The following is a 27,535-nucleotide window of genomic DNA, read 5'->3' as shown; positions in this document are numbered from 1 at the left end:
GTGCACTGTGGATGTTCAGCAACACCCTCGGCCTGTACCCCCATCTGCCAGGAGCACCTCACCGGCCATGACAACGAGAAGTGTCTCCCACCATTATGCCAAATGCCTCCTGGGGGGGGGCAAATACCCCCCGCTGAGAGCCACTGATCTAGGGCAATAGGAGAAGCAACGTGGCACGCGGTGGCACCGGGCCAAGTATCTGTGCCCCCCCCCCCCCCCAGGATCTCAGGGGAGGCACCCCCATGCCGCCAGCCGGACACACAATAAATGCGCGAGTGGCTTCCCCGGCTGCCCCTTCGCCGCCCCATGACGGAGCCCGAAGAAGTTACATCACACACAGGCACGGACCCTGGGAGGTCACTTGCTAGAACGCACAGAACTGTACAGCGGTCCCCCGAGACCCCCGAGCCCCGAGAGAGCCCGCAAAGGCGCAGCATCCACTCAGCGTGGTCGCGAGCAGCACAAAGAACCGAGAGGGAGGCCTGGGCGGGAGCTGTGTTCCCGGTGGGTGCCGTGCGGGGGGTGGGGGTGCAGCAGACGCCCGCCTCTGCCGAAGACGACGCGCTTCAGCGGCCACCAGCCCTTCCCACCGACCCCGACACAGTGTTTATCCTGGCAGGCTGCAACAAAGCCGCCCCCACAGCCCCCCCATGGCCCCGGCCACCACCCCGTCTCCCCTTCACACCCCGAGTCCTGGCCTGCTTCTGCCATGCCCATTGGCACGCAGAGCAGCGTGATTCTAACTAAGGAGCACGCTCAACACAGACAATTCGGAAGCCCAGTTCTAAAGGCTGAAGACAGCTGCGGGCCTGGGACTATCAGGCGGCCGAGGCCCGAACAGCCGCCCCGAGAACCCTGGACGGGACGCCGGCGCCCAGCGCCCACCCGGCGGCCGACGGGCACTCACGTCCGCGCTGGGCCAGAGCTCCTTGATGACGCTCTCGATCCTGCTCACCACCTCCATCCGCATCTTCTCCTCCTCCGGCCGCGGAGACATGTACTCGTAAAAATCACTGATTTCCTCATGCAGACTGGGAGGGGAAAAAAGCAGAACAGTTAATACGGGCAGGGCCAATGTCGTGAAAAAATCACTATCTTCAATAATCTCATCTAGTTAAGTCTTATAACTCAGCTGATGCCTTTCCATCCATAAATGTCCACCTTAACTTTAATGGTACAACTCATGCCGAGCTAAATAAAAAATGCCAAAATAATTCAATAAAATCCTAAGGTCCAAAAAGTCTCGAGGGACGGCTAAGCGCTCTGCCAACGCCTGTCATGTGGGTGTGAAGCCAGGCCCTGCCGCACGCTTCTGCCCCAGGGAGACCCGGATGCAGGTGACACGGGCCAGCTTCCCACAGGGGCCTGGTCCGCTCGCTCCTCTGCACAGGAGCCAGGGCGCCTCTTTAGTCAGGGGACGTGTTCCAGGCAGCTGCAGGTGGGCCCGCGTGGGGACGAGCTCACCCGCCTCGGTCCAGCACCCCTGGGAGCCCAAGGGGCGGAGGGGAGCCTCCTATGGGTCACGCTGCAGCGGAGCCGGTTCAAAGTCAGGCCTCCTTCCCCCTCCGGGAGGGAGCAAGTGCACCCCCCCCCCCCGCCCCGAGCCCTGCTGAGAGCACTGGGGACGCCCCGATGGCCTCCGCGTCCATCTGGGGACCCAGAACGCGTGGACCCGCCCTTCAGTGACAGCCCCGTCACCCACGACGAAGAACCGAGTCACAGGACAGAGAGGGGAAGAAAACGCCCCATGCACGTCACAGGATCCCTTTCGTGTGCATCACACACACGCACACACACGCACACACAACGCCTCTCCTGCATTGACACATTTCCTGGGAGGAAAGCTGTTGACAGGGACCGCCTCAGGGGCAGGCAGGCAGGAGCGCTGGGGCCGGGACCGTTTTCGTCCCTCACGCCCGTGGGTGCCCCCACCCCCGCACTGTGTAGTGAGTGAATCTGGGGAGCGAAGGGGACAAAGCATACACATTTCACACAGGCTACTTTTAAACAATGCACACGTGCTAATTACCGCTGTATATTTGTGTAAGATCTTGATAACAAGGAAAAATACTCATGAAAGAAAACCACCACTTACAGGAAAGACCTCGAGTTACTGTCACCACCGGGCCTCAGGGAGCCTGCGCGGCCACAGGGGGCCCTCAGCAGCGGCCTGCGGGGACCCGCGGGGACCCCAGCCCACGACAGACGTGTGGGAGGTCCCTGCACGCCGGATGCAGTGTGTGTGACTCTCTGTGCGATGTCTGACCCACCCCTTCTAGGGACACAGAGGCCTGGAAGCCAGACAGCAGCTCTCTGGCGGCGGCCTCTGGGGGGCACGACTGAGCGCAGGGACGCAGGGACTGCCTTTCGTGGCGAGACAAGCGAGTGACAGCACTGGCCCTGGGAGGCCCCAGCATTCACCGTTACACACGCACACACGCGCGCACATATGCGCGCACACGTGCCAGCTGCATGCCCAGCCGCCAGGTAGATGGCGCCACCTAGAGGCCACCTCAAGCAGTACATCCGAACAGAACTCCCTGCCTCCCTCCCACCTGCTCTTCTCAGTCCCTTTTCCCTCCCTGAGTGGCTGTGGCCCAAACGGACACTTCAGCATCTGCCCTGATTCCTCCTTCCTCATCCTCGGGAGCTAACAGGTCTCCAAATCCTGGCCCTTCCACCCACCCTCCAAAAACCCCCCAAACGCACTTCCACATCAGACCCGTCCCACCTTAGGGCTCTAGGCCTGCCTCGCTCCAAAGGACAAGGCAGCGGCCTCCGAAGTGGTCTCCTGACCGCCAGGGTCCCTTCCGATCCGCTCAGACGCCGCTTGCCAGCCTCTCGGGACGGCACACAGGAGTGTGCCCAACGCGTCTTTCCAGGCCCTCGCCAGGCAGGCCCGCAGCCGGGGGCCCTTCTCCCGCAGCCCTCCAGAGCTCAAAGGCCGCCCTCCCCGGGGCTCCCGCCCACCCCAGTCCTGTCCTGCCCCTGCCCAGCGGGCGGGCACAGCCAACCGCCCCCGGACGGGCTCTCCACACAGACTCACCTCCCCAGGACTCAGCCCCGTGTGCCCAGGCCCAGGCACCCCCAGTTCAAGGTGTTCATCTACGCGCACCCGTGTCTGCACGGCCGCAAAGGAGACAGTGTGCCTTAAAGGGGCGTGGTACCAGGACCCAGGAAATGGACACTCACACTGCGGGTGAAAACGACAGAGCCAGAAAGGGGGGCAATGTGGCCCGAGATGACAGACGTCCTTCCAAGGGAACGATGGCCATCGACTGCTCAGAAACGTGTCTCCCTGTGCACAGAGGTATGGCCGTGGGGGACAGCAGCCGTGGGGAGCACGGAATGTTTTCGAAGCCGAGGTGTACAGTTATTTCCAGAACGGAATGCCCTCCTCTCTCTATAAGGTCTGTATACTGTGTTTAACTTCCTATGGTAATGATATGGAAAAGAAAACATACTCACACCCCCACATCCTCACTGTATCCAAAGACTGAAAAAACACAAGGGAGAGACAAAACATGGACGACAGCGCGCAATCATTCAAAAGGAAAGGGACCTCTCTGGCCCCTGCAAGCCCTGCGGGCGTCTCCGCGCGGTCGAAGAACCCGCTCTCACGCCGCCCTTCCTGGGTTAAGACCGGAGAGCGAAGGAAAGTACAGAGAATGTGTCCTACATGATGACATTTTCATTTTTCTTTTGAGAGGTGCTCTTACCCGCTTTCCTAGAAATTAGAGCATTCCTTTTAAATGCCATCGCTGGGTGCTCTCAGTTTCTGGACCAGGGTGTTACTAGGCCAAGTGAGCACTTTCACTGTCTCCTCTGTCCCTTGCCCCTGACCGCAAAGGAGAACGAATGGAACCCTCTGGCTTCCTACCTGAGCCCCCAGCCCTGCCACCACTGCTAAGCAGATCCGAGGTACCAGGACAGAGAGAAGAGGGAAGAACTGCTCCCTGCGAGGTGCTTTATCTAACTCCCATCATGAATTCTTCCCCCTTCCAGGAAAAAATTCAGACCTCGCCCACCACTCTGAGCAGACCTAACCAAGTTTGGAAATAGTTGAGAAGCTCCAAGAAAGTTGATAATATTCCCTAAGACCAAACATCCTGAGATTAAAAGCTTAGTTAATAAACTTACTCCCCAAGTGGGAGAGGTCCTCAAATGTTTGCTGAGTGAAAAAACAAACAAGGCTAAGTCCTTCCTTATCTAACGAGGTCCAAATGCCAATAAGAAGAGTTATTCACAAAGGTTTGTTATAGCCGTTCTTTTAAATTGATTTTAGAGAGGGAGAGCGAGGAAGGGAGGGAGGGAGAGGGGGAGAGAGAAACATCGATCGATCTGTTGCTCCACCTGTTCATGCAACGTGCGCTGATTCCTGCATGTGCCCAGACTTGGGATCGAACCCAGAACCTTAGTGTATCAAAGACGACGCTCCAGCCTACTGAGCTACCTGGCCATGGCAGGAGTTTGTTATTTCTTTAAATTATAACAATGAAACGTGGATGTGTTTAACCCATACAATTCTAATACCAAAATTGCACACGTTCCTTATATTCCATTGGTTTGTTATCTACCTTCGACAGATGCTGCTCTACAAACACAGAAGCACCTGAATGTCTCCCTCACCTTCAGGTATTGTAAAGGGGGCACAGAACCAACACAGGGCACCTTACTTTCCAGGACCCTACGCATGAAAAGCCAGATATTCCCAACGTATTAGGAGATGATCTCACAGAAGGCAAGCCGGCACGCAGTCAGATCTGTGACCCCATTCCTGACGAGCTCCGCGGGTGATGGCCCTGGGAACGAGGCTGGTGAGGGAGGGCCGCTTCCGTAGTGACTGGGTTTTTTCCTGTGCTGTCATGGTTGGTTGGGTAACTGCCGGCGTTGTTTATGGCATTTTTTTTAAAGCGTAAGTGAAAAACACAGACAGCCTGACTCACAGAGAATCCACGCACACAGACGCCAAACACGCAGTGTACGCAAACAAGCGTGGTTGACTTGATGAGGTCCTGTGTCCTTTCAAAGCTGATAGTGACGACAACGTAAGTGGTGAAAGACACGTGGAAGTTTACAGCTGCCTGGAAAGCACAGAGGAACTAACGCATATGAGAACCACCTGCAGCCCCAGCCCCGAGCAGTGGCCGACGGCAGGGGGCAGCCGGGCCAGACCCAGACCCTCAGCTGCCACCTGCTGCCCACAGCGTGGTGCACAGGCCCTCGCCCAGCCAGTGGGAGACACAGCGGCCGCCCCCTGGGCACCACGCATGCCGCCGGACACCATCAAGGTGGCTTAGCCATGCCCGTGCATTACTCTGTGTGACCACCCCGTAATTTATCCCACCTGTCCCTTACTGTTGAGCATTAAGGCTGCTTCCCATTTTTCACTACTTAATTTTGTAAAGCTATCTGTGCACAGAAATCTGTAACCAAAGCTCATTTTTCTCTGAGAATAAATGCATCCCTTGGCAAAAAGGTATGAGCAGCTAGTACTTTTAAAGATTATTCCCCAAAGACCCCCCACCAGAGGGGTGCTGATACCATCTCCCACAGAAAAGCGTGGGGGTCCTTCTCCCACCCCCACGCCCAAGGAAGGCATTCCATCTGTATTCTTTGATTCCTAATAAGGTCAGGAATTCCCTCCGTGTTTATTGGACATTTGTATCCTCTTTTCCAACTCGTTTCTATAAGCTACTGGATGGAACGAGCACGGCAGCCTGGGGGCGTGGGCTGGGGCCGTGCCTTGTGGCACCGCTCTGGGGACAGCTGGGTGACTGCTCTGCCTCCCCAGGCCCGTGTCCCCGGCGGGCAACGAGGACAGTGCCTATCTGGGATGAAACAGGGCATGGAAAGGGCTCACTGCTTACTGAGCACACAGCAAGCCCTCGATAAATATCACCCATCACTGCCTGCTCCTAACAAATATTTACTAAATAATATTCACTACACAGTGTGAGGCACCGAGCCAGGCACGAAGATACTCCACTGAACAAGACAGACACAGTCTCGGCCATCACGAAGCTTACAGCCTACTGGGAATCAAGTTTTTATTCTTCTTGTTTGGGTTGTGCTTGTCTTATTTCCTTATTAGCTCATTAGCATTCTTTGTATATGATGGCTATGAACCTTTTGCCATAGAGACAAATCCTTTTTCTGTTAGTCTTTCCATTTGGTAAAGTTTCTTTTCAATGTGTATACATTCTTTATTCTCATGGACTTACACCTCTGAATCTCTGCCTAAAAGGAAAGACAGCTCAGGTAAAGGGACTGGCACACGCACCTGCAGTGCCGGGGCGCGGCGGGGGGTGGGGGAGAAGGCGGTCCTGGGAACGGCCACACCCCCTGGAGGAAGAGGCGGCCGCGTGGAAAGTGAGCCCCGCACTGCCAACGCTCCCCACTTCTCAAGGTAAGGCAGAAATCTAGACTGGCAGGTAAAATTTTTATTTAAAAATTCTGGCATAATTTTCAAAAGATAACTTAAACAAGATAAAACGACAGAGACAACCCTAACACGCGTGCAGCTCTGCTCCCGGAGTGGGCCAGCGGTCTGCAATCTCGGCTCTGAAGGCTCCCTTTCCTGCCCGTTTCAAAGGCTCTTTTACCTTGAGATTAGACAAAATACCTATCCAGAGAATGACGAGACAGGCCAGACTGGGAGAAAATATTTCTGATAAAGGACTGATATACAAAATATACAAAAACTCTTAAAACTCAACAAGAAAACAACCCAATTAAAAAATGGGCACAAGACTAGACCAAAAAAAAAAAATAACAAACCAACAACAAAAACCCAGACGGCAAATAAGCGCACGGAAAGCTACTCAGCATCACGCGTCACCAGGAAGCTGGAAAGTAAGACAGCGAGACACCACTGCCCACCTGTCAGCGTGGCCACACCCGCAACGCAGGTGCCATGTGCTGGCGAGGGCGGGGAGCGACGGGAGCCCCCCACCCTGCTGCTGGGTGCAGACGGTGCCGCCACGTTGGAAGGCAGCTTCTCACAGAACTAAACGTCCTGGTACCATACGATCCAGTGACCACGCTCCGTGTATTTACCCGAATGAGCTGAAAACACACATCCACACAAAAACCTGCAGATGTTTACAGCGGCTTTGTTCATCATTGCCAGGCCCTGGAAGCAACCAAGGTGCCCTTCAGTAGGTGACAGATAAATAAACCGGTACCTCCAGACAATGCATATTATTCAGTGCTAAGAAGAAATGAGGTATCAAAGCCATGAAAAGGCAGAGGAACTTTCGGCATGTATTTATTTCTAAGTGAAAGAAGCCAGTTAAAAAGGCTGTACATACTGTACGATTCTCACGCACATTCTGGAAAAGGCAAAACTATGCAGACAGTAAAAGACTTACAAAACCCAAAACAAACCCGCGTGATCCTGTGGTTAGCACGTGGAGCAGGGTGCCTAGCAAGCTCCTCCTGGGCACGGCGGTTTCATAGGATGATCTTCAGGCACCGCGGAAGGTCACCAGAACACCCTTCCCCCATGGATGTCCTTACCACTGAGCACATAGTACATGTCCTTCAACTGACCTTTACTTAGGGCACCTTGTCTCTTCCACGGAAAAGGTGATGCAGATCTAAACAACTCCTTGGCACCCTTCTCCCCTGGAAAGCACAGCACCCACCCCCGGAAGTTCCCAGCTGTTCACCTGACCTTGGTGCTGGGCATACGACTGACCTCCTGGCCAAGGACAAACAGCCCGTGTTCTGATGTGCGGGTGCCAAGCCCGCCGCTAACTCACTTTCAGATAAGGCGTGACGGGCAGGAGAAAAATGAAGCACTAGCACCCCCGGGAAACTTCCAAGTAGACTGGCACTATCACCAACAAACTCACACACCTCAAAGCACGCGCACACCAACACAGCCATGGAGCAGACCCACAGCCACCGCCCCGATGCTGAAATGAGCCCGACGATCCGTCGTGACCTGCCTGGGAAGCCCACAGCAACGTGGGGACCGTTTCCCTCACTCCGCGGTAACCCTCACGGTCTTCCTGGAAACATGCAGAGACCCCTCAACTTTATTTCGAGGAACACAGAGGGAGACACTAGCTGGAAAGCAAGCACTGGGTATGCTCCCAGCACTTCATTCGCAGGAGAAGATAAAAAGCCATTCAGCTGTCCACCGACAGGGGAGTGCCTAGGCAAAGCTGGGGTACCGGTACCGGAAAACACACGCACCCCCTGCTCCAGAAGCTGCGTTCAGAGACCGCGCAGACACTACACAGGCTGCACGCGGCTAGCCGAGGCATAGGACCCTTCCGTGGACGGAGATTATGTTTGCAAAGGGCTCTTGCACAATGACACATACAGGAGTTCATGGGGACGGACAGACAGTGAGACCTTATGATGAAGAGCTGCCTTGGAAGGGCATGTTTCTTGTTGTTTTACGGTCAAGTTGATCAAAAACACAGGAAAAACACTATTACAAAAGGCAAGCACCAAAGAAATGCAGAACACAGCACATTCCCTCGATACTTCTTGCTGTTTTGACACAATTACTCTGGCAACCATTATCTGTTAATCATCTTCACGCCGCTAACCTAATTCAGCACTTTTTACAGACGTTTCCAAGTCGGCGCAGCGTCAGCAGGGCCACCCCAAAGGCACCTCGGCCTCGTGACAATTGCAACAGGCACTGACTCAGTCAATATGGCCCAGTCCAGCTAATGCTCCCGTGTCCCCCCGACTCTGTCACAGCCTGGCTGGAGGACGCCTTAGCACCCACTGCGCCCCACGCCCCGGCCCTCGCAGCACAGCGCGCGCGCACGGAGGCTTGGCCAGGACATGCTGGGCGACCTTTGTGGCCAGCGACGGGAGAAGAGCTTTCAAAAGGACACACAGCTCTACAGCTGGAATTGGACATCGCACTTCAACCGACGTGAGCAAAGGCCCAGCCTGCGTTCCGAGGGGAAAAGCACGCGTCACAAAGTAAAGGATTCTCTGTGGTCGCTCTGCCTGGCAGGGGAAGTTCTGGGAGGATCTACGTGACCCCCGAACTACCAGCAGCTCCAGGGGATGGTCACCTGAGACTCCTGACTTTTCTGTAATGTTTTTTTAGAAGGGGACTAAATGCGTGCCTTGCTTACATAATTAAAACTTAAGAAAAATCTCTGGGTCATAAACGGCACGCGACTTACCTAATGCTCCAGCGAGGGAGTTCAGATCTCCGTGACCGCGGGACTCTGACTGATGAAGGCCCTGAGGGCCCCGCGCTCACATTCAGACACACCACCACCCTGCTGTCCCCAGCAGTAACGACACCCTTCTTCGCTTAAAAACGGACCCAGACCCCTCACTGTCCCCACAAAAGCACTTTCAGTACAAGACCAGATTTTTTAAAAAAATCTTATACATAATCTCAAATTCCTTAATAAGCATTTTTAGTCTTGTGTTTTTACTTTTTCTTTAACCCTCACGCGAGGATACGTTGATCTTAGAGGGAGAGAGGAGGAGAGGGCGGGAAGGAGGGGTAGGGAGGGCAGGGCGGGAAGAGAGAGAGGAGAGAAAATCACATCCATTGGTTGCCTCCCCTACATGACAGGGATCGAACCCACAACCTAGGCATGTGCCCTGACCAGGGATCAAACTCGCAACCTTTGTGGTCTACAGGATGATGCTCCAACCCACTGACCCACCCAGCCAGGGCAAAGCATTTTTACTTTTAATCCAAACAAGCAAGCGTGCTCCAAGGCCACAGCCAAACCCCACTTGGGTAAACGGTGTCCGGGGCCCGCGCGACTACTCTGAAGTACGTCATTTCATCTGCCGGGGCTGGTGTCAATCAACAGAGGCAAGTTCATGGGGCGACAAAGCTGCTCCGCCTTGAGTGGGACCTTAGTGAGTTCAGCATCTCGGTCCCTCCCCACCAGGAACCCCTCTGTGGCCCTGCATTCCAAGGGCCTGGGGCTCCCCAGGGTGTTCTGACCCTCAGCCAGGTTGGGGAACCCGTGCTTTCGGAGCAGATCCTTCAGGCGGTGCTTTTCACCGTGTGCTGAATGTGACTAGTATTGCAAAGACGTGTGAGAGCCGCCACCCCAGGGCCTATGAAATCAGGCTCCGAGCAGCGGCCTCCCGCCTTTGGAGCGGTATTTAACTCCCTCCGATGGAGACCTGCTTTGACGTAACCGGCTCACGAGTCGCCCCTGGGACGCTCACGGAGCAGAGCACCGTTACCCGCACGGATGGAGAGAACACGGGGCGCGCTACGGGGTTGTGGACGCCAGCCCCGGGTTTATCTGAAGTCCCAGGTTAGGCTGACAGGCCCGCCGAGACCCACTCAGGATGAGTGCGAACAGGCCCGGGTTTCAGGTAAGGACAAGGCCCTCCACTAGCTGAGAAACCTGGTCAAGTCATTTGATCTAAGGTTCAATTTATGGATTAAAAAAAAAAGAGAAGAAAGGACCTCAGAAAGCCCTTTGAGCTCAAACCCAATGACCCAACCATGTGGCTATAGGTCAGTCAAGCCCTCGAGCAGAGCGGTCCTCAGTGAGCGCATGGCTATGCTCTGCGAGTGTCCGGTTTGTCACATACCCCGGTCTCTGCAGGCCCGCATAAAACCCCATCCCCCATCACACCAAAAGAAGCCCTCACCGCACACAGGTATGTTCTAGCAGACCAATCACAAATGAAAATTAAACCAGTCCTACAAGTCCCCAAGTAAGCACAAACATCTGAAATAAAAGGAACATTTTAAATAACTCTTCAACCTCTTCCTTGTCAATACTCTTAATTTTTTATTTTCCTCCTTTTTAAAAATTGCGGTAAAATATACATAACATAAAACCTACCATCTTAACCATTCTTTTTCCTAAAATAAAATATTTTAATTCTTTAATGAGGTCGCTACAACTTTATTCTAAAATATCAATGTTAACGTGAGAAATTATGCTCTTTGTAACTATACAAATTCTACTTCCTATTTTAACCGTTTTAAGGGTATAGTTACAGCAATAAGTACATTCGCACTGTCATGTAACCATTACCACTATCCATCCACAGAACTTTTTAAAAAACCACTCATTAAAGATGATTGACATAAAGAATATTTAATATTTAACGTATAAAACTCAGTGAGTTGGGGGCCAAGTATATAGTCATGAAACCATCACCACCATCAAGGCCAGAAACACAGCCATGCCTCGTGGAGTTTCCTCCTGCGCCCTTACTTATTTTTTACGTGCATGGTAAGAATACTTAACGGAAGCTCTACCCTCTCGGCAAATTTTAAGTATACAAAATACTACTAGAAAATACAGCTAAACCAAAGGAAGAAAAATCTAGCCCCTGAAACACCATTACCGGGATTCAACTCTGTTAACATTTGGTGTCAATATTTTCTAGTTTTTAGTGTATGGATACATTATTTCCTTTATTCTTTTTATCAATATGGACTCCTACTGTGGGTATACTTAAAAGGTTTTTTCCAATTTAAAGAATTTTTTAAAATATCAACTCACACCTGTTAGAATGGCTAGTATCCAAAAGACAAGAAATCGTGAGTGTGGGCGGGGCCGCGGGGAAAACGAAACTCGTGTGCGTGTTGGTAGGAAGGTAAATTCATTCAGCCACCATGGAGATTGGCACAGATCCTTACTCTTGATTTGGCTGAAATGTACCGCACTTTACGGCACTAAGAGGTATGTTATTTTGACAAAATCCAAATGGTGACTACAAGGAGCAGGTAGGGAAAACAAGAGACCACATTCCATCTCAGTCCAGAACACAGTTCCGATGAAACGCACTTCAGTGTAGTGTCGACTTGAAGATGAAAGTATTTCTTCTACACAGTCTGAGGGCGCTGTTCAGATATGGAAATACCGTGAAAAAAGCTCGACCACCACCACCACCCAAAACCTCCGCTGAGCACAGGGTTCACGCCCCAGAACAGAGGCAAGAGAACAAAAGAGTTAACACATGACATAGGAAAGGACAGGCCTCTACATTTGAGAGCAACTCTGCAGCTATCCTGTGTGTTTTTAGAAAATCACATCAAGCTCTACTTTGTACTAGTTTCTGAGAAAAGAAGGATGTGTAAAGGAAACACTGCAAAGACCTTCAAAGATACTACAGAGAAAGAGTTGAAACGATATAGCTAAAAATAAAACCAAAGTAAAACTTGAAAATTAGGCCCCTTTTAAGATTAAGTTACACACACAACACGAGTGAGAGCTTGTAAAACTGGCAGAATCTGAATAAGACTGGGGATCATAACGATGTCCATTTCCTGGTTTTGACATTAAACTACCGTTATGTAAGCTGTTATCATCGCACCGAAGTAGGTGAAGGGAACATGGGGTCTTGCTCTACTGTTTTTTGTAAATTTCTGTGAATCTGTATTTCAAAATGAAATGTAAAATAAAATGTAAAAAAACCACATCAGGCGGGGCTATTACCAGAGCGTGTGGAACACGCTGTACCCAGGCGACCGTGAGCACTTCGGGTTCTCTGAGCGATTTGAAAACGCAGGTTTCTGCGCTGTCGTTCTGGCTTCAGCAGAAGGCGAGGCCTGAGCTGCAAGCCCCAAGTTTAGTTACCAGATACTACAGGACGTCCCCTATGCAAACGGCAAGAATGTTCTCAGCCCTAAAATGGTTCAGGTGAACAGGAGCCAGTGCATAACATCAGGGGCCCCACATTCATTCTCTTTTTGTTTTGTTTTGTTTTTCAAAGTCTTTAACTCAAATTTCCACACGGCCCGAAGCCCTAAGCATACAAGTCTCTTGTATCACCAGTAACCTACAGGGTGGGAATAAATGTTTCCCCTGCTACTTGGGTCCAAATCAATGAAACGTCTAGCTCAGAAAGCCACCCACAACTTCAATAAATGTTATCTTAGAAAAATATGACTCCATGTCATTTTAAAAATGGTAAAATGAATTTGAGGCCGCTGTGGCGTTCTGCAGCAGCTGAGTCCCTAGCAAATATTCTGAGGGGTACAAGGAACATTCTTCCCTGTTCCTCTGAGTCCCCAAGCAGGCTGAGCTGTCCCGTCAGCTCTGTAGGAAGAGCAGACAAGAATCTCAGGCCAGCTGCTGGGAAGCAGACCCGAATTCTCCAAACAAGCATCCTCCCTCTTTGGCCTATAGCCCTTTCCAGACTCCTCCTTACCTACGTGGGCGTTAGCGGCTGACACACACCATCTCTAGTGCCGTGGGTGTGATCCTGAAATAGTCTCCTCCACTGAATGTTACTCTAATGCATTCAACAGACGGGAGAGTAGAAAGCTGCGTGAAACCACGTAACAGCTCGTTTCTATTTTCCACTTTTAAAAAAGGACTTAAACTTTTCTCAGCTTCGGCAGGTATGAGAACACCTAACCACAACGGTCTGTCTGATCAATCCAGGATCAGCAAAGGCACCCTGGAGTTTTCTTCCCATGGACCCTCTGGGTTCCTAGGCCGGGCTCCCCGGACGAGGTCAGGACCCAAGGCCAGCGAGCACGCCAGGGCCAGGACTGTGCTGGCACACACGCCCGCGACGGTCACTGTGTCCCTTCCTCCCCTTTCCTTGCCTGCAATACACCAAACCCGCTGTGTGAGCACAGGGCAGACGCTGAAGGACCCCTCACTCGCTGTTTCAACAGCGACAACGCAGTGGAGGTGAAAGAAGACCCCACAGGCTGGGACGTCGTGATTCCCACGGCAGGAGCTTTCGCTAGCACAGGTTTGGGGGGAAGGCGAGTCGTGGCAGGAAAGCCGCTCAGCTGAGCACAGCAGACCAGATGTGGGCCAGTTCTCAGCTCCGAACCACACCATTCTCGTGGGCTCTACGCTGGAGAACGTAATGTCTTCTCGTTCACTAAGGACTACCCCGGGACACACGCGCGCACATACAGGAGCTGCACCCGGAGCGAGTACATGGGACAGGCCTCCGCATTCCCCTGCACTCGCCCGTCCGACCTGCCTGACCGTGGCTCTGGTGCCCAGCCCTGACCTCACTGATCACACTGGGTAGAAATAAGCAGAGGCTGGAACGCCTGTGCTGAAGAAGAGGGTCAGCACCTCGGACCGACTGTGAATGAGGGACGACTGGGGGGCCATGGATAGAAGGGAAGACACGGCCTATATCTCACCCCCCACATTTCAACTCCCTGCTGGACAGCTCCACCTTTTCTTTTCTCAGTAATAACATTTCCCCAGTCAGTCAAGGTCAAGGCTGCTGGTGATTCTCACATCTGTGAAGGGGTTCTGAGTCCTCTCCATCCTTACCTTGAAGTGCCCACGTTCGTTCTTCTTTCCATTCCATCCCATCATCCCATTCAAGAGATCACTCCGGCCCTGGCCGGGTTGCTCCGTGGGTTGGAGCGTCATCCCAATACACCAAAGTTGTGGGTTGGATCCCCACCCGGTCAGGGCACGTGCAAGGATCAACCAATGAGTGCAGAATAGTGGAACAGCAAATCAACATCCCCTCCCCCCCCAACTAAAAAGAAAAAGAAAATCAGTAAATGTTTTGTAATTTTTTTTTTTTAAAGAGAGATTGTCCCTTAAACCAAGGTTTCCCAAGGGGATCTTCTCGCTGTCCCATGATCAAACGTGTACTTCAAAACATGATTTTAAAGTCATCCAAGCCTTGAAAAAATATCCCCAGATCTGGCCGCATAGCCAACCCAGACCTTTTCTAATGAGCTTGGACAAGTGCCAAGCACCTTTCACAAGCAGTTTCTGGGCACGTGGGCTCAGACCAAGGACTCTGAATCTCCCCGAGTTCCCCGTGTTTGCTACTTTCTGTCATCTCTTCCTTCTCCAGGGCGATCAACAATTACATCTTTGCAAAGAACGGGGGCTGAGGGGTGAATTGCTTCCTGCACCACAGCTAGCCTCAGGGGAAATGAATCTCAAGAGAAAGAGTAAGTGAAAGCAACTTCAGAAAAAAGGAAAGGAAAATGAGCGAGCTCCCCTGCGGTCCATGGAGAAGGCTGGGCTGGTGTGCCAGGAGAGTTTAGTTTTGAAAGAGGACCCTGAAGACTTCAGGATGAAATCCAAGTACTTTAATCTACATTTAAGAACTGTCCGTCTTTCCTAGTGACCTCATGGGTAAGAAGAAGCATATACATCACAGGAAAAGTAAACATCAGCAAGCTCTACCAACAGCATGAAGCAAGCACTTCAAAAGTTCAGAGGAGGAACCAAAAAATCCAGAACCCAGGTGACAGAGAAGTCGGGATTCTGAACGGTACCTCGGAGTGTTCAGGCCGTCAGTCAACCAGTTTGGCTGACTCGGAAAACACTGAGAGGTCAAGGTGTGAGTGTGGATGCAGCTGTCTCACGGTTCAAGTCCACTGTGCACATGCTTCTCCCCGCCCCCCCGCTGAGGCCAGGGACCGCCACAATCGGTTACCCTATTAGTTAACCGTCAGTCACACGCCAAGAACTCAGAGTGCTGGTCAGTTTTACTATATTTAATCTCAGAATAACCTACGACAGCACCCTGAACTCAGATGTTTTAAATCTCTGCATTAAAAATAGCAAAACTTCCGCAAATCTCAAGAAATAAGGATCCATAAATCTAAACAAGATGTTTTAACCACCCAGACACTCTTAGGAACCACTTTACGAAATTTAAAAAAAACCTGAACTGCTGACACCTTATAGGGAGAGGCAAAAAAAAGGGCAAGTCTGATAAAGTGACAAGCAGTTTTTAAACAGTAATCCCTCTGGGAAATAGAAATCCCTCTTTTGAATCCCTCTGAGGCAACATAGTGCGTATTTGACCCGGGAACAAGACCATATCGCTTCCACGTGAGTTCACATGGGGCCCTTCTGCAAAGTTCTCAACAATAAATAGCAAGCAGAGGGCAGGGCGATTTCTAGCGATCAGAAAGACGCAGCCGGCGGTTTGGATTTCATAGCGCATCTTCGCTGGACACACACGCAGAAGCTGCCCTAAAATGGAACCAGGGACGTCAAGGTTTGAGTCGACAGTGACCCCTTCCCTGGAGCTCCTGTACTGCTGCGACAGGAAACCAGCAGAGCCACGTGCGAGTCTCCAGGCCACAGGGTCCCGCTTCACCTTGGAAACACTACCGGCGGGAGCCAGGGGGCTGGTAGGAAAACGTGACGACCATGGAGAGCGCCAGCAAAGCACAGCAACAGACTCAGCCCTGCAGGCCCCCCTCGGACGGACAGCGGACAGGACAGGCTGCACAGGCCCCCCGGTGCCAGCCCGGGAGCGCGCGGCTGCATCTCCCACGGCAGGTGCGGGTCCTCGCAGCAGCGCAGAGCGGACAGCGGCCCACGAGCAGCACGTGCAGCCCGCCACCCCTTTCCACCCCGGGGGTCCGCACCGGCTCTGTCTGAATGGGCGAGTCTAGGAACGGTCTCAGGACTCAGGACAGTCCCGGCAGTGAGCCCACCTGCCGGCGCAGCCCGGTGTGGACGCGGAACCGAGAAGTGACGAGCGGCGCCGTGAGCCCGCCTTCCCCTAGCTCGAGGTAAACACACACACACACACACACACACACACACACACACACACACACGCACACACACACACGCGGGCACACACACACTCAGTAACCTTTCCCAGCTGGGAACGCTCCCTGCCGATGCAGGGGATTCACGAGGGCCCGGGCAGGACCGCTCCGTCCCAGCTGAACTGGCGACGCCCGCCCGCCAGCAGGCGGTCACCCCTAGAATGAAAAGCGCCGCTGCCTGGCCAGGAGCACAGCCTCGCAGGGCCCTGAACTCCTAGAAAGTTCTAGCGGCCGCTCCGCCTCCACCAGCCTGCCCTCGGCTGTCACCGTGTCGCTCACTCCCCACGGAATGTGGCATCGCTATTACAACACATGTTTTAAAGTAAAAAAAATACAAGGATGGACCGAAGGGTCTCCGGCAAAGCCTTCCTGAGCTGCCGATCCCCGTTTGGGATTGGGGAGGGGAGGGGAGGGGGAGGAGCTTTCTGGATGTTTCCATTCCTGGCAAGCCCAGCACCTCCAGGTCCTGTTCCATCAAAAGGCAGGGCCGGGGGGACCTTCTGGGGGCACCCATGACGTGCTGGGGGGTGACGATGGGCAGCGGGGGGCCAGCGGGGCGCTGTGCTCAGCCGGGGGTGGGCCGGGGCCGCGAATGAATGGACGCGGGGCCCCAGAAGGCGCGGCCGGTGGGGAGCGGAGCGGAGGGGCGAGGAAGGTGCAGGTGCGGACGGGAGGCGCAGGCAGCGCAGGGGGGTGCGCAGGGCGGACCGACGCGGGGCTGCGGCCGGGGGGCCACCTCGTCCGGCTCCCCCCATCCCTCCCGCGCGCGCGCGTGCCACGGTCGCAGGGCCAGGCCACAGGGCCCCACTCACCCCACGACTCCCTGGTTGTAGTTCCTCCGCTTCCAGGGGGTCCCGCTGCCCGCGCCGCCGCCGCCACCGCGGCCCCCCGCGGCGCGCCCCCCGCCGGGCTGCAGCAGGCTGTGGTTGAGTCCGTAGGTGCTGGCCTTGTTGTCGCGCTTCCGCTTGTTGCTGCCGCCCGAGGCCGGGTCGGCGGGCTCCGCGGCGGGGGCGGCGGCCGCGGGGTGCGGGGACGCGGGCGCGGCGGGGGGCGGGGGCGCGGCGGGGGACGGGGCCGCGCGGCGGGCCCAGGCCGCGGGCGGGGGCCGGTGGTTGTTGTTGTTGTTGGTCGTCTCCAGGGGCAGGAAGTCCCGCTGCTCCGCGGGCTGCGCGGGGCCGCCCAGCAGGCGCTCCCCGGAGCGGTACATGCCGGCCGGGGCCGCGCCGCCGGGGCCGGGGCTGCCGGGGCTGCCGCCGCCGCTGCTGTGACAGTGGTGGTTGAAGTAGAGGTTCCGCAGCCCCTGGGTCGTCTCCCAGATCTGCATCCACAGACTGTTGGACGGTCCGAGCTGCTCTGGCTGGAACCAGGCGATCCTCGGATCCATCAAACGGCGGCGGCCGCTGCCCCCGCCCGCCGCCCGCCGCCCGCCGCCGCCGCGCCTCGGGCGCACGCCCGGCCTCGGCTGCTGCTGCTCGGGGCCCGCCGCGGGCGGCGCGGCAGCGCAGGGAGTCCGACCGGCGCCGGCGGCGTCGCTGCGGCCCTCGGGGGCTCGGCGGGCCCTCCCCCTCCCACCGCCCCTCCGCTGAGCCGCTGTCACTGGGGTCCCCGTGCAAATGGCGGCCGCGGCAGCGGCTCCGGAGAAGCGTGAGTGGCGGCGGCGGCGGCGGCGGCGGCGGCGGCAGGACGCGCGTGCTCCGTAGCGTCCTCCCTCCTCCGGCCCCGGGGCGGGGCCTGGACTCGCCCCGCCCCGCTCTGGCCGCCCTGCCCCACCCCCCGCGCTTGCCCCGCCCCCACCGCGCCGCGCCGCCTGGCCAGCCGTGGAGGCCGCGCCGTGCGTCACAGAGGGGGAAGCGCGGCGCGATGGGGCTCACAACCGCCCGGTCCAACCGTCCCGGCGCCGGCTGGGGACGGAGCCGCACGTACCTGGGCGTCCGGGTGCTCCCCACGCGCGCGCCGCCGGCGGTCTCGGTTTCTGCGTCCCTGAGACGGCGTGAGGCCGGACGGAAGTCGCCGTCAGCTCCGCTGGGACTGGATGGTGGGAGGCACCGCCCCGCCCATGGTGCCCTCCCCCACCCGCTGGCCTTCCGGACGTCCTCCGCTGTCCCGACCCCTCCCGCGGGCTCCGCTCTAAACACACCCACGGAAGGGAGGAGGTGCCCCCCCGACCCCCGGGCACCTGCCCCGGACCGTGCGCGGACGCACGCTGCGCCGGTGCCCCCGCGGCCCGGCCACCTCGCTGCGCCCCGCGCCCGCCCGGCCGCGCCCCGGCCCGGGTGGAGAGCACCCGACGCCCCCCCCCCCCCCCGGCCCGCCCCGAGAGCGGGCCACCTGCGCTCACCGGCTCGGCCGCGCGCGCATCTCGCGACATGGGCGCAAACCCCACTTTACACAGCCACGCGCACAAACACGCGCGGGCGCACGGCCGCGGCACTGGCACGCGCTGCGGGGTGCGGAGGCCAGCCTCGCCGCCCCAGGGTGCGCCAGCGCCCGGGGAAAGCCCTTAGTTCAGAACGCACAGAAAACCCAACGCCGTCCGGACGAGAGCGAGGACCATCGATCGCTGGCATCGGCTGAGATTTTCCACAAGGCGGATATTGGCTTGTCTTCCCGATCCCTGTGGTTAAAAAAGGCAAGGAAAGGGTCATTTGAAGTATTTCAGATCATCAGGAGAAAAAAGGAGCGTGAGCACATTGCCTGTGTGCCTCCGAGGTTGGTCCGAAGTCCAGAACAAGCCCCTGCGCCAGATTTCTGGCCTGTTTAGGGAGTTCAATATCCTGGAAAGTTTTTTTGGCAAATGATGAAAAACTATCAAATAATGAAGTATGGCTGTAGCTCTTTTCTTGCTGAGAGAAGAACACGGTTGTAAATATGGAAAACCTGACAATAAAAAAAAAAAAACATAGAATTCTGGTTCCTTGTATTTGTTGTTGCTCTGCTACAATTCAGTATTAAAAATTTGAGTGAGATTTGCTGTATACTGAGAATCACAGACAGGAAAATGAGTAGCAGTCCTTTTTATGCTATTCACTCTGACAAAAAATAAAGCACTGTGTAGAAATAGCTTGCTTTAGATGACTTCAAATTTGTTTTAAAAATTGAAAAGAGAAAAATGGAAAGTCGAACAAAGTAAACATGATCAACATTCCACCATCCAGAAATAACCTCTAGAAAGACTGTTAAACAGTCCTCCAGAAAGCTCTCCAGGCACACATATATGTCAAGATCATCTTTATTTTTTTTATTTTTTACTTACCTGTTTATTTTAAATGTGATTCAGTCTTTTCAAATATTTTTTTCGGATGTCCACGGCTACATTAAATGCCACTGGTATCTATGATCCACTCAGAAAGGACTCGTGTCCTGCTACATGTCGGAAATGAACATGTGTTGTACTGACCTCAAGAACCACTATGGTATTGGCAGAACGGCCAAGTGAGTTAATATAGGTAACAGTACTGTGGGCCGAACGGTAAGACGTTACTGTTCTGGTGCACCTGCAGGGAACGCTGACTGTTTGGCCTGGTAACACGTGTTTCAGGCACTTACTCATTCAGTACATCTGGGTTGAATGTCTATCATCCACGCAGAATTGCTTTAGAGAAGCTAAATAAGCAACCAGGGGCCCCGGCTGCCTTCCATGAATTATTGTCCGGTTAAAGAGAGGCCAAAGAGGGAAATATTTCAAGTCAAGTTGCAGTTTACTCAATTCAGCAAATGTCTTGAGCAATTGGTATGTGCCTCAATCTGCAGATGCAGCAATGAACAATACCGATGAAGTCTCCGCCTTCGTGGACATTCCGGTGGTAAGGCCAGCCTCTAAGGTCAGACAGGGGTTAAGTGCTATGAAGAAAAATTAGGCTAAAGGGATAGTGACTGTGCTATTTTTAGATGGGCTGCTCTGAGGAAGTGATATTTGAGCAGGGACCTAAACGAGGCAGTAGGCCATGGCGAGCTGGGGAATGATCCATCAGGATAAGGGAATAGCAAGTGCAAAGGCCCTGAAGCAGGAATGTACTTTGTGGGCAAGATGATAAGGCTGTGTAATTGAGTGTTGAATGTGTGCCATGGTTTAGAAGCATAAAGTATCTCTTGTAAATGTTTCCTCAAAAGTCATCCAGTCTCGAGTAAAATAGTAGGGAGGCCCTGGCCAGGTAGGTCAATTGGCTAGAGCATCACCCCAATGCACCAAAGGCTGTGGGTTCGACCCCCAGTCAGGGTCCATACAAGAATCAACCAATGAATGCATCAATAAGTGGAACAACAAATCCATGTTTTTCTCTCTCTCCCTTTTCCTCTCTAAAATCAATTGATCAATACATTAAAAAAAGTAAAAAAACAGGAAATTTTACATACACAACAATGTATTCACTTTCTCCAGCAAATCTGCAGTGTTTGTCTCAATCTGCATCCAGAGAGACAGATTAGTTTCAACAAAATGTTTATTACTCAGCCTTTTCATTTTGCTATTTAGAACAGACATTTATTATAGTCTTCAAGACTATCTGTGTGCCATTCTGGGATATGTAGAGTGGTGTGTGTGAGTGTGTATAACAGCTTTACAGTATAATGCACATACTATAAAACTTACTCATTTTAAGTGTGAAAGGTTTTAGTACAGTTAGAGTTGCCCAACCATCACCACCATCCAACTTTGGAATGTTTTCTTTCAAACCCTGCCCCCCCAAATTTCTAGGGCTCATTTGCAGTCAATCCCTTTTCCCAACCTCAGTACCAGGCAACTACTGATCCGCTTTCTATCTCTAGAGATTCGGCTCCTCTGGATAATCTCTGTTTTGAGTGGTGTTTCCATAGAATTTGACCTCGGTAGCTGCTAAAGCCAAAGCCCCGCGGAGAGCTGCCTGCCTAGCCTGATGGCAGTGGAAAAAGAAAACCAACGCTGTTCAAGTTTCCACTGGGCCGGTATGGCAGCTCCTGGTCCTGTCCTTGCCATTGGAAGGGAAGCAGCACCCGTGGTCGCCGGTCCCCTTCTTCTTTATGCCTATTAGGCAAGTATGACCTTCCTCCCAACAAAACTGCCCCTCCCACACTCACCAAGCCTCAGCCCACCTTTATCTTACCTGCAGACACATCGCAAGCCCATTCACCCCTTTCTCTTCCCTCCCGTCCCCGGAGCCCGGACCACTACCTCTTCCTGCCGAGACGGCCCCGGAACCTTTCCAGTTGGTGGTCTCCGAGTGTCCACACCCGAACCCCCTCAGACCAACACCTCACAGCAGCACCCAGGGCGAACTTTCAAAACTGCACATTTGACTATATCATTCTCCTGAAAGTGTACAACAAATCAAACTCTAGGACTTTGCTGCCAAAACCCGTTCGTCTGTCTCCCACATCCCTCCAAGGAGCTCAGGCCCAAACCCTGGTACCACCCTCAATGCTCCCCCACCCCGCCCCATCCATTCCACCTTCGGGGCTGCCAGCTTGCCCTCCACACTACAGCTGCCTAATTCCCGGGACACATGTCAACCCCCAGGGTCCCTACCACCCTTGTTTCTGGCCCAGGTCATGCAAACAGCCCACAAACTCATCTCTTGCTTCCAACAATGCTTCCCTTCAGCCTGTCCCCACCCCAGAAACGTGACCCTTTGTAAAGGTAAGCCAGTGTTTCTCCAAGGGCTCTGCATCTCAGGGACCCTTACATCCACCTGGCCTGACCCCGTGACCTCCTGTTCCACTACCTGAGCGACAGGGCCGGCCGCTCCGGCCAGCTGCCGTCACAGAACTCCCAGCCTGCCCGCAGCATGCTGCAAATTTCAACGCTTTCCAAAGTCAAGTCGATGTTTCAGCTCCTACCCCTGCACCCGGTGCCCTGCCTCCCCATCCAAGCGACACCTGGTCTACTCTTCACGTCCACCTGACCCCTCTGGCCACTGGGCAGCACCCTCTGCCGCAGACTTGCTACAGACGACTACATGTTCTGAACTTGACGGCCTCACAGTGAAGTGGGAAGGCGCGTTTTGTTTCCGGACATGTGAAAGTCAGGCCACCGGGGCCTTTTCTAAGGTGAAATGCAAGACAGAGGGTTCCAAGCTTTCCCCTTATCATCTGGCCCAGAAGGCATTTCATTCCAGAAAAATGTGAATAATGTAAGTCACAGAGTTACCCTGGAGTTCTGGGATGGCCTGACAGCCTTCGAAGAGTTCGGCCAAAATAACGGAGCGGGGCATGCGGGGGTGCGGGGGGAGGCGATTTCCGTTTGTTTGGTGGAGCTGATAAAACATGGACTGGACACACGAAAGCTGAGGACGAACGCCTGGAACCCGTTTCACTGCCAGGGACACCGAGTCCCTGCAGCCAGAGCCCTGGGAGGCCACACAGCAGGTGCCACAGCCGGAAGCTGCCAGATCGCCACTTACAAGAAGTAGAGCGTTGTTCAAACCTGCAGCCCCTGACGTTTAAGACAGACTGAGGGTCATTTCTCCGAGGGCTCCAGCAAACATTTGAGACAGAGAGATTCACTCTCAGTGGTCAGTGCAGGCCTATGACCCCAGCACCACAGGATTACTGACCTTTGTTCTAAGTTCTAAAACTGGACCTGAAAACACACAAAAATAATGAACGTTCAATGATTAATCCACACCTGAGAACTGATGGCTAAAAACAGTTGACTGGTATCATTTCTTTCTAGCTTCTTAAATCGTAATTCGTTTTTTTTTTTTTTAATTTAAAATGTTTATTGATTTTAGAAAGAGGGAGAGATGGGGTGGAGGGAGGGAGAGACATCAATGTGAAAAAGAAACATAACTATATTGATCGACTACTTCCCACATGTGCCCCAAAGGGGGATCAAACCCTCAACCTAGGTATGTGCCCTGACAGGGAATCGAACCCCCAACCCAATCTCTTGGTGTACAGGGCTATGCTCCAACCAACTGAGCCACACTGGCCAGGGCGTCAATCACATTAATGATCAGTTTTGTGTGAATGTGTGTATTGTGTGTAAAACATTACAGTTTCTCATGGGTGACACTCAGACCGCATCAGCTTGGTGGTTCAGTCTGTTCAAGCCTCACGTCTTGCTAATGTGGCTACGAGGTCATGACGTCGAATCCTATGAAGATCAAAAGCTGTACTCAGCCTCTTGGCCAAAATCACACCCTTCCGAAGAAACAACTGAATCCTTAACTAGTGTCTTCGCCATCCATTCACTCATTCATCCATCCATCCATCCATCCATCCATTCATTCCACCATCTAACACTGGGGTCCCATGGTCCATGGGTGCATGCGTTTTCTAGTCAATGTGTGTCATTCTAGCCAAATCCCTTTTCAATGGGCTGGAATGCAAGCACCTGGAGGACTGGTATGAAGGACACAGAACTGGAACGGGGCACGGGGCACCCCTGGAGCAGGGATGTGTCCAGGTGGACGCACCCTTGGACCCCCGAGTGGTGAGGAGGAGGAAAGAATGATCGGGAAGAATCTGGCTCCACGTTTCAAGGAACAAAACCCGCACACCCTCCCATCCCCCATGTCTAACAGGCTGTGGTCACACGTAATGCACACACCACAAAGGGGCTTTGAACTGTCTTTTCTAAAACTGTTAAATTCATTTCACTTTGTGATCGGGCAGTTGAGAAGATCTGACTCCAGGGGAAGCTTTTGTTGATCTATAATATTACGGGGCCCATAGCTCGTTTCCCTGAATCACTGTGAATTACCGGTAAATCTCTGACTAGCAAACATGAGAGGCTCCCAAATAGTGTTCTCTCACCTTGACCTCTTTGCATCCACCCCAACTCATGAAACATGGAAGAAGCGAGAGGAAGCGGAAGTGAATGAGAACATTACTTGACACTTTTCGGGGAGCCGACAGGTGTCCACGTCACACACACCTCCTAATGGGGAGCGGAGGGAGCAGACAGCTCACTGGGGACAAGCACACGCACACGTGGGGGCATCTCGGCGTCACGCATCCATTCACATAGGCACCGTTTTGTGTTTCTCGGACGACGATTAAGCAGCACAGCGCCATGCAGCGCTCGGGGGGCACAGGAGATCTGAGCCTGTTCACTGCATGTGGCCGTGTGAGGCGGGCACAGGCTTTGGAGGAGGATTTGGGTTCCATCTATCAAATCAAAAACGCGTCTGTCCTTGGACCCAGGGTGTCAGACGGCTCGGGCCTTAACGGAGGGCCACCGGCTGGGTGGTGGGGACAGCAGACATGTATGTTCTTACAGTCTGGAGGCTGGACGTCCAAGACCGGGGCTGTCCAGGCTGGTTTCTGCTGGGCCTCTCTTCCTGGCTCGTAGGTGGCACCTTTGCCCCGTGTCCTCATCTGTGAGTACACAGAAGGAGCGAGACCTCTGGTACTCCTCCTCTTCGTACAAGGACATTTGTCTTACTGAGTTAGGGCCCCATCCTGAGGACTTCATTCAACCTAATCTCCTCCCTGAGGCCCTGCCTCCAAATACAGTCAAATTGGGGGTTAGACCTCCAACAAAGGAATGGGGGCGTGCCATAGGACAGTTCCTAACATCCAGCAAGTCCAGTGTCAGAAACTTACCCTGCCCATGAGTTTGCATATGTGCACAGGAATCTTGCAATGAGAACGCTTATTAAAGTTGCATTGTCTGTAGTGGAGAAAATGGTAAAGAGCCTGACCATCCTCAAGAGGGGGCTAAACCAATCAAGGCACAATCAGTAAAATCCTACTGTGCAACTGTTAAAATGAATGAAACTGTACTAAACCTGCTGACATGGAGAACTCACTAAAATATTAAGTGTAAAAAGCCAGGTGCAGAACAGTGCGTAGCGTACAATCCAATTTCTGTTAAAAAAAAAAAAAGTGTAAGCACCAATATTTTCTGGATGGATTTACAAGAAACCACTGGCAGCCATTCCCACTGGGGAGTGGGCGTGGAGCACAGGGCCTAAGAATTCCTTCCTTCCACCCTCCGTGGTTTGTACTGTGCCCAGCTCACTGCTAGTGGAGGTGACACTGAAGTAAAATTCACGCAACAAAAAAAGTCACCATTTCAACCACCTAGAAGTGTAGTTTCGGGGCACTTGGTACATTCAGTGCTATGCAACCGTCCGCTCTGCCTTTCCCAGACACGCCTGTCACCGCGAACGGGAAGCCCCTCATCTGCTTTCACTTCACGAACTTGCCCACTTGGAACATATGCTCGTACCAGTGGAATCAAATAACATGCAGCCTTCGTCTGGCTTGGGCCACTTGGGGTAATGTTTCCAAGGTCTGTCCGTGCTGTAGCATGAGTGAGGACACCACTCCTTTCTTACGGCTGAACAACACTTCACTGCATGAATACACCGTATTTCGTTTTGCCATGGATCCCGTTAATGGGCACTTGGGCTGCTCGCACCGCTTTGGCTCTTGTGAATAGCACTGCTATGAACATTTGTATGCAAGTGGTTCAAATACCTGTTTTCGGTTGTTTTGGGTACATACCTGGGGGTGGAGTTGCTGGGTCCTACGGAAATTCTATACTTAATTTTGGGAGGATGAACGTTACTTTTCTTTTTGTTTAAATGTTTAATTACTTGCCACAAATGAGACTATATAGGACAGGATCAGGGAAGAGCTTTGAGTCTCTCCTTGACAATGGACACTGTTTATAATAATTAAGGCACCAATTGGGTTTGACAGCATGTTCTGTCTCTGGGCCTGTGAAATGTCTTCTGGAAGACGAACACGCCAATGTTATTGCTGTTGAATTGAACTGAAACAGTCGTATCTGTCTCAAAAGGATATAAGTATTCTTCCAATGACACTAATACTGTATCCTCAAATAAAATATAATGCAAAAATAGTAATTATTCCAATTTTTATAGTGTTTGTTAGTTTATTTAAAAAAAAATAACTATTGAGCACTTCACCCCCATCAGGATGACTATTATCAAAACATAGAAAATAACATGTTGTTGAAGACGTGGGGAAACTGCAACCCCTGTGGACCGTTGGCCGGAATACAAAACGCGCGGCTGCCGTGGGAGCAGCGTGGCAGTTCCTGGGGGACAGAACTACCACGTAACACGGCAAGTCCGCCCCGAAAGGGCTGAGACCAGACACGCAAGCAGCACTGTTCTCAGCGGCTCCGGCAGCCCCGGGGCCCGTCAGCAGGAATGGATTGAACAGAGCGTGGGAGGGGTATCACTCAGCCTCCAACAGGAACCTCGGACACGCTCCACAGCATGGCTGAGCCGGGGAGGCAGAGTGGCAGTGAGGCGGGTATGCGATTCCGCTTGTGTGGGTGCCGAGAGGAGTCGGATCCACAGGCCGGAAGGGAGTGAAGGCTGGCAGTCTGGCAGCGGGCGAGTTAACGTTTGATGGGGCAGAAGTTCAGCTGGGAACTGGGAAGCTCTGACGGTGGACGGTGGTGACAGTTGCACAACGATGTGAATGTCCTCAGAGCCACTGAACCGGACGCTGAGGAAGGCTGAAGCGGTCGGCGTGTGCTGTGCAGGTTTTACCACACACGCAGAAACACACACAAGTCATAAAATAACTCCTGAGCGCCCACTAAGGGCTCTGAGACGGCAGTGAGCAGCACGTAAAACACAGTCCCTGCCTTTCTAGAACTTCCTGTTTAGCAGGGGAGAAAAGCAGTCAAAAAGTAAGAACTTAATACCCACGGTCTGAGGCACCCATCTTTATAAAAACAGATAGTGCTTTATAAAGTGTGGACGTGCATCTTGTTCTGTGCTTTTTTCACTCGATGCCAGGGAGGACTCGGTGTCAGCACAGGGAGCCCTGCTTTCCCCTTTCCACTCCACGCGGAGTCCCGCCGCGAGACGGCCCAGCCATGATTCAGCCACACCCCGGCCGGGGCACTTAGGCTGTTCTCCGTCGTGTGCTGTTGTGAACGCTGCTGCAGGAAGGTCTCCGAAGCCCGTGCCGCCTGCCTCTTAAAAGCAGCTCTTTGAATAACAACTTTATTTTTATTTTAAAAATTCATGCCCAGGCCCATCCAGGTAATCAGGGTGATCCCCCCCTGTCAGATGCAGAAATGGAGGCAGGTCCCCTTTTTACACCTGCTGTCTCTCCTGGATGGAC

At 53.4% G+C, this 27,535-nt stretch overlaps 1 protein-coding gene across 2 annotated transcripts in view; it reads right to left on the bottom strand.

The window, feature by feature from the left end:
- TENT4B (terminal nucleotidyltransferase 4B) overlaps positions 1-18,505 on the bottom strand; it is a 30,024-nt gene extending 11,519 nt beyond the window's left edge. The window contains exons 1-3 of one of the 2 annotated variants that reach the window (XM_090259889.1): positions 18,425-18,505; positions 17,314-17,858; positions 908-1,031 (exon numbers count right to left, since the gene is read on the bottom strand). In XM_090259889.1, the coding sequence (XP_090116015.1) occupies positions 908-1,031; positions 17,314-17,825 (636 nt within the window). In that variant the 5' untranslated portion in view covers positions 17,826-17,858; positions 18,425-18,505. Of the gene's footprint in view, positions 1-907; positions 1,032-17,313; positions 17,916-18,424 lie in introns of those variants that run through there. The other variant, XM_090259890.1, reaches the window with a different exon arrangement.
- Positions 18,506-27,535: the final 9,030 nt, after the last annotated feature.

Source organism: Furipterus horrens, unplaced genomic scaffold, assembly GCF_987537825.1.
Source record: "Furipterus horrens unplaced genomic scaffold, mFurHor1.1.pri manual_scaffold_13, whole genome shotgun sequence".
NCBI lineage: Eukaryota > Metazoa > Chordata > Mammalia > Chiroptera > Furipteridae > Furipterus > Furipterus horrens.
The sequence above is the reverse complement of the archived record's forward strand: the minus strand, read 5'-3'. Positions and strand labels throughout refer to the sequence as shown.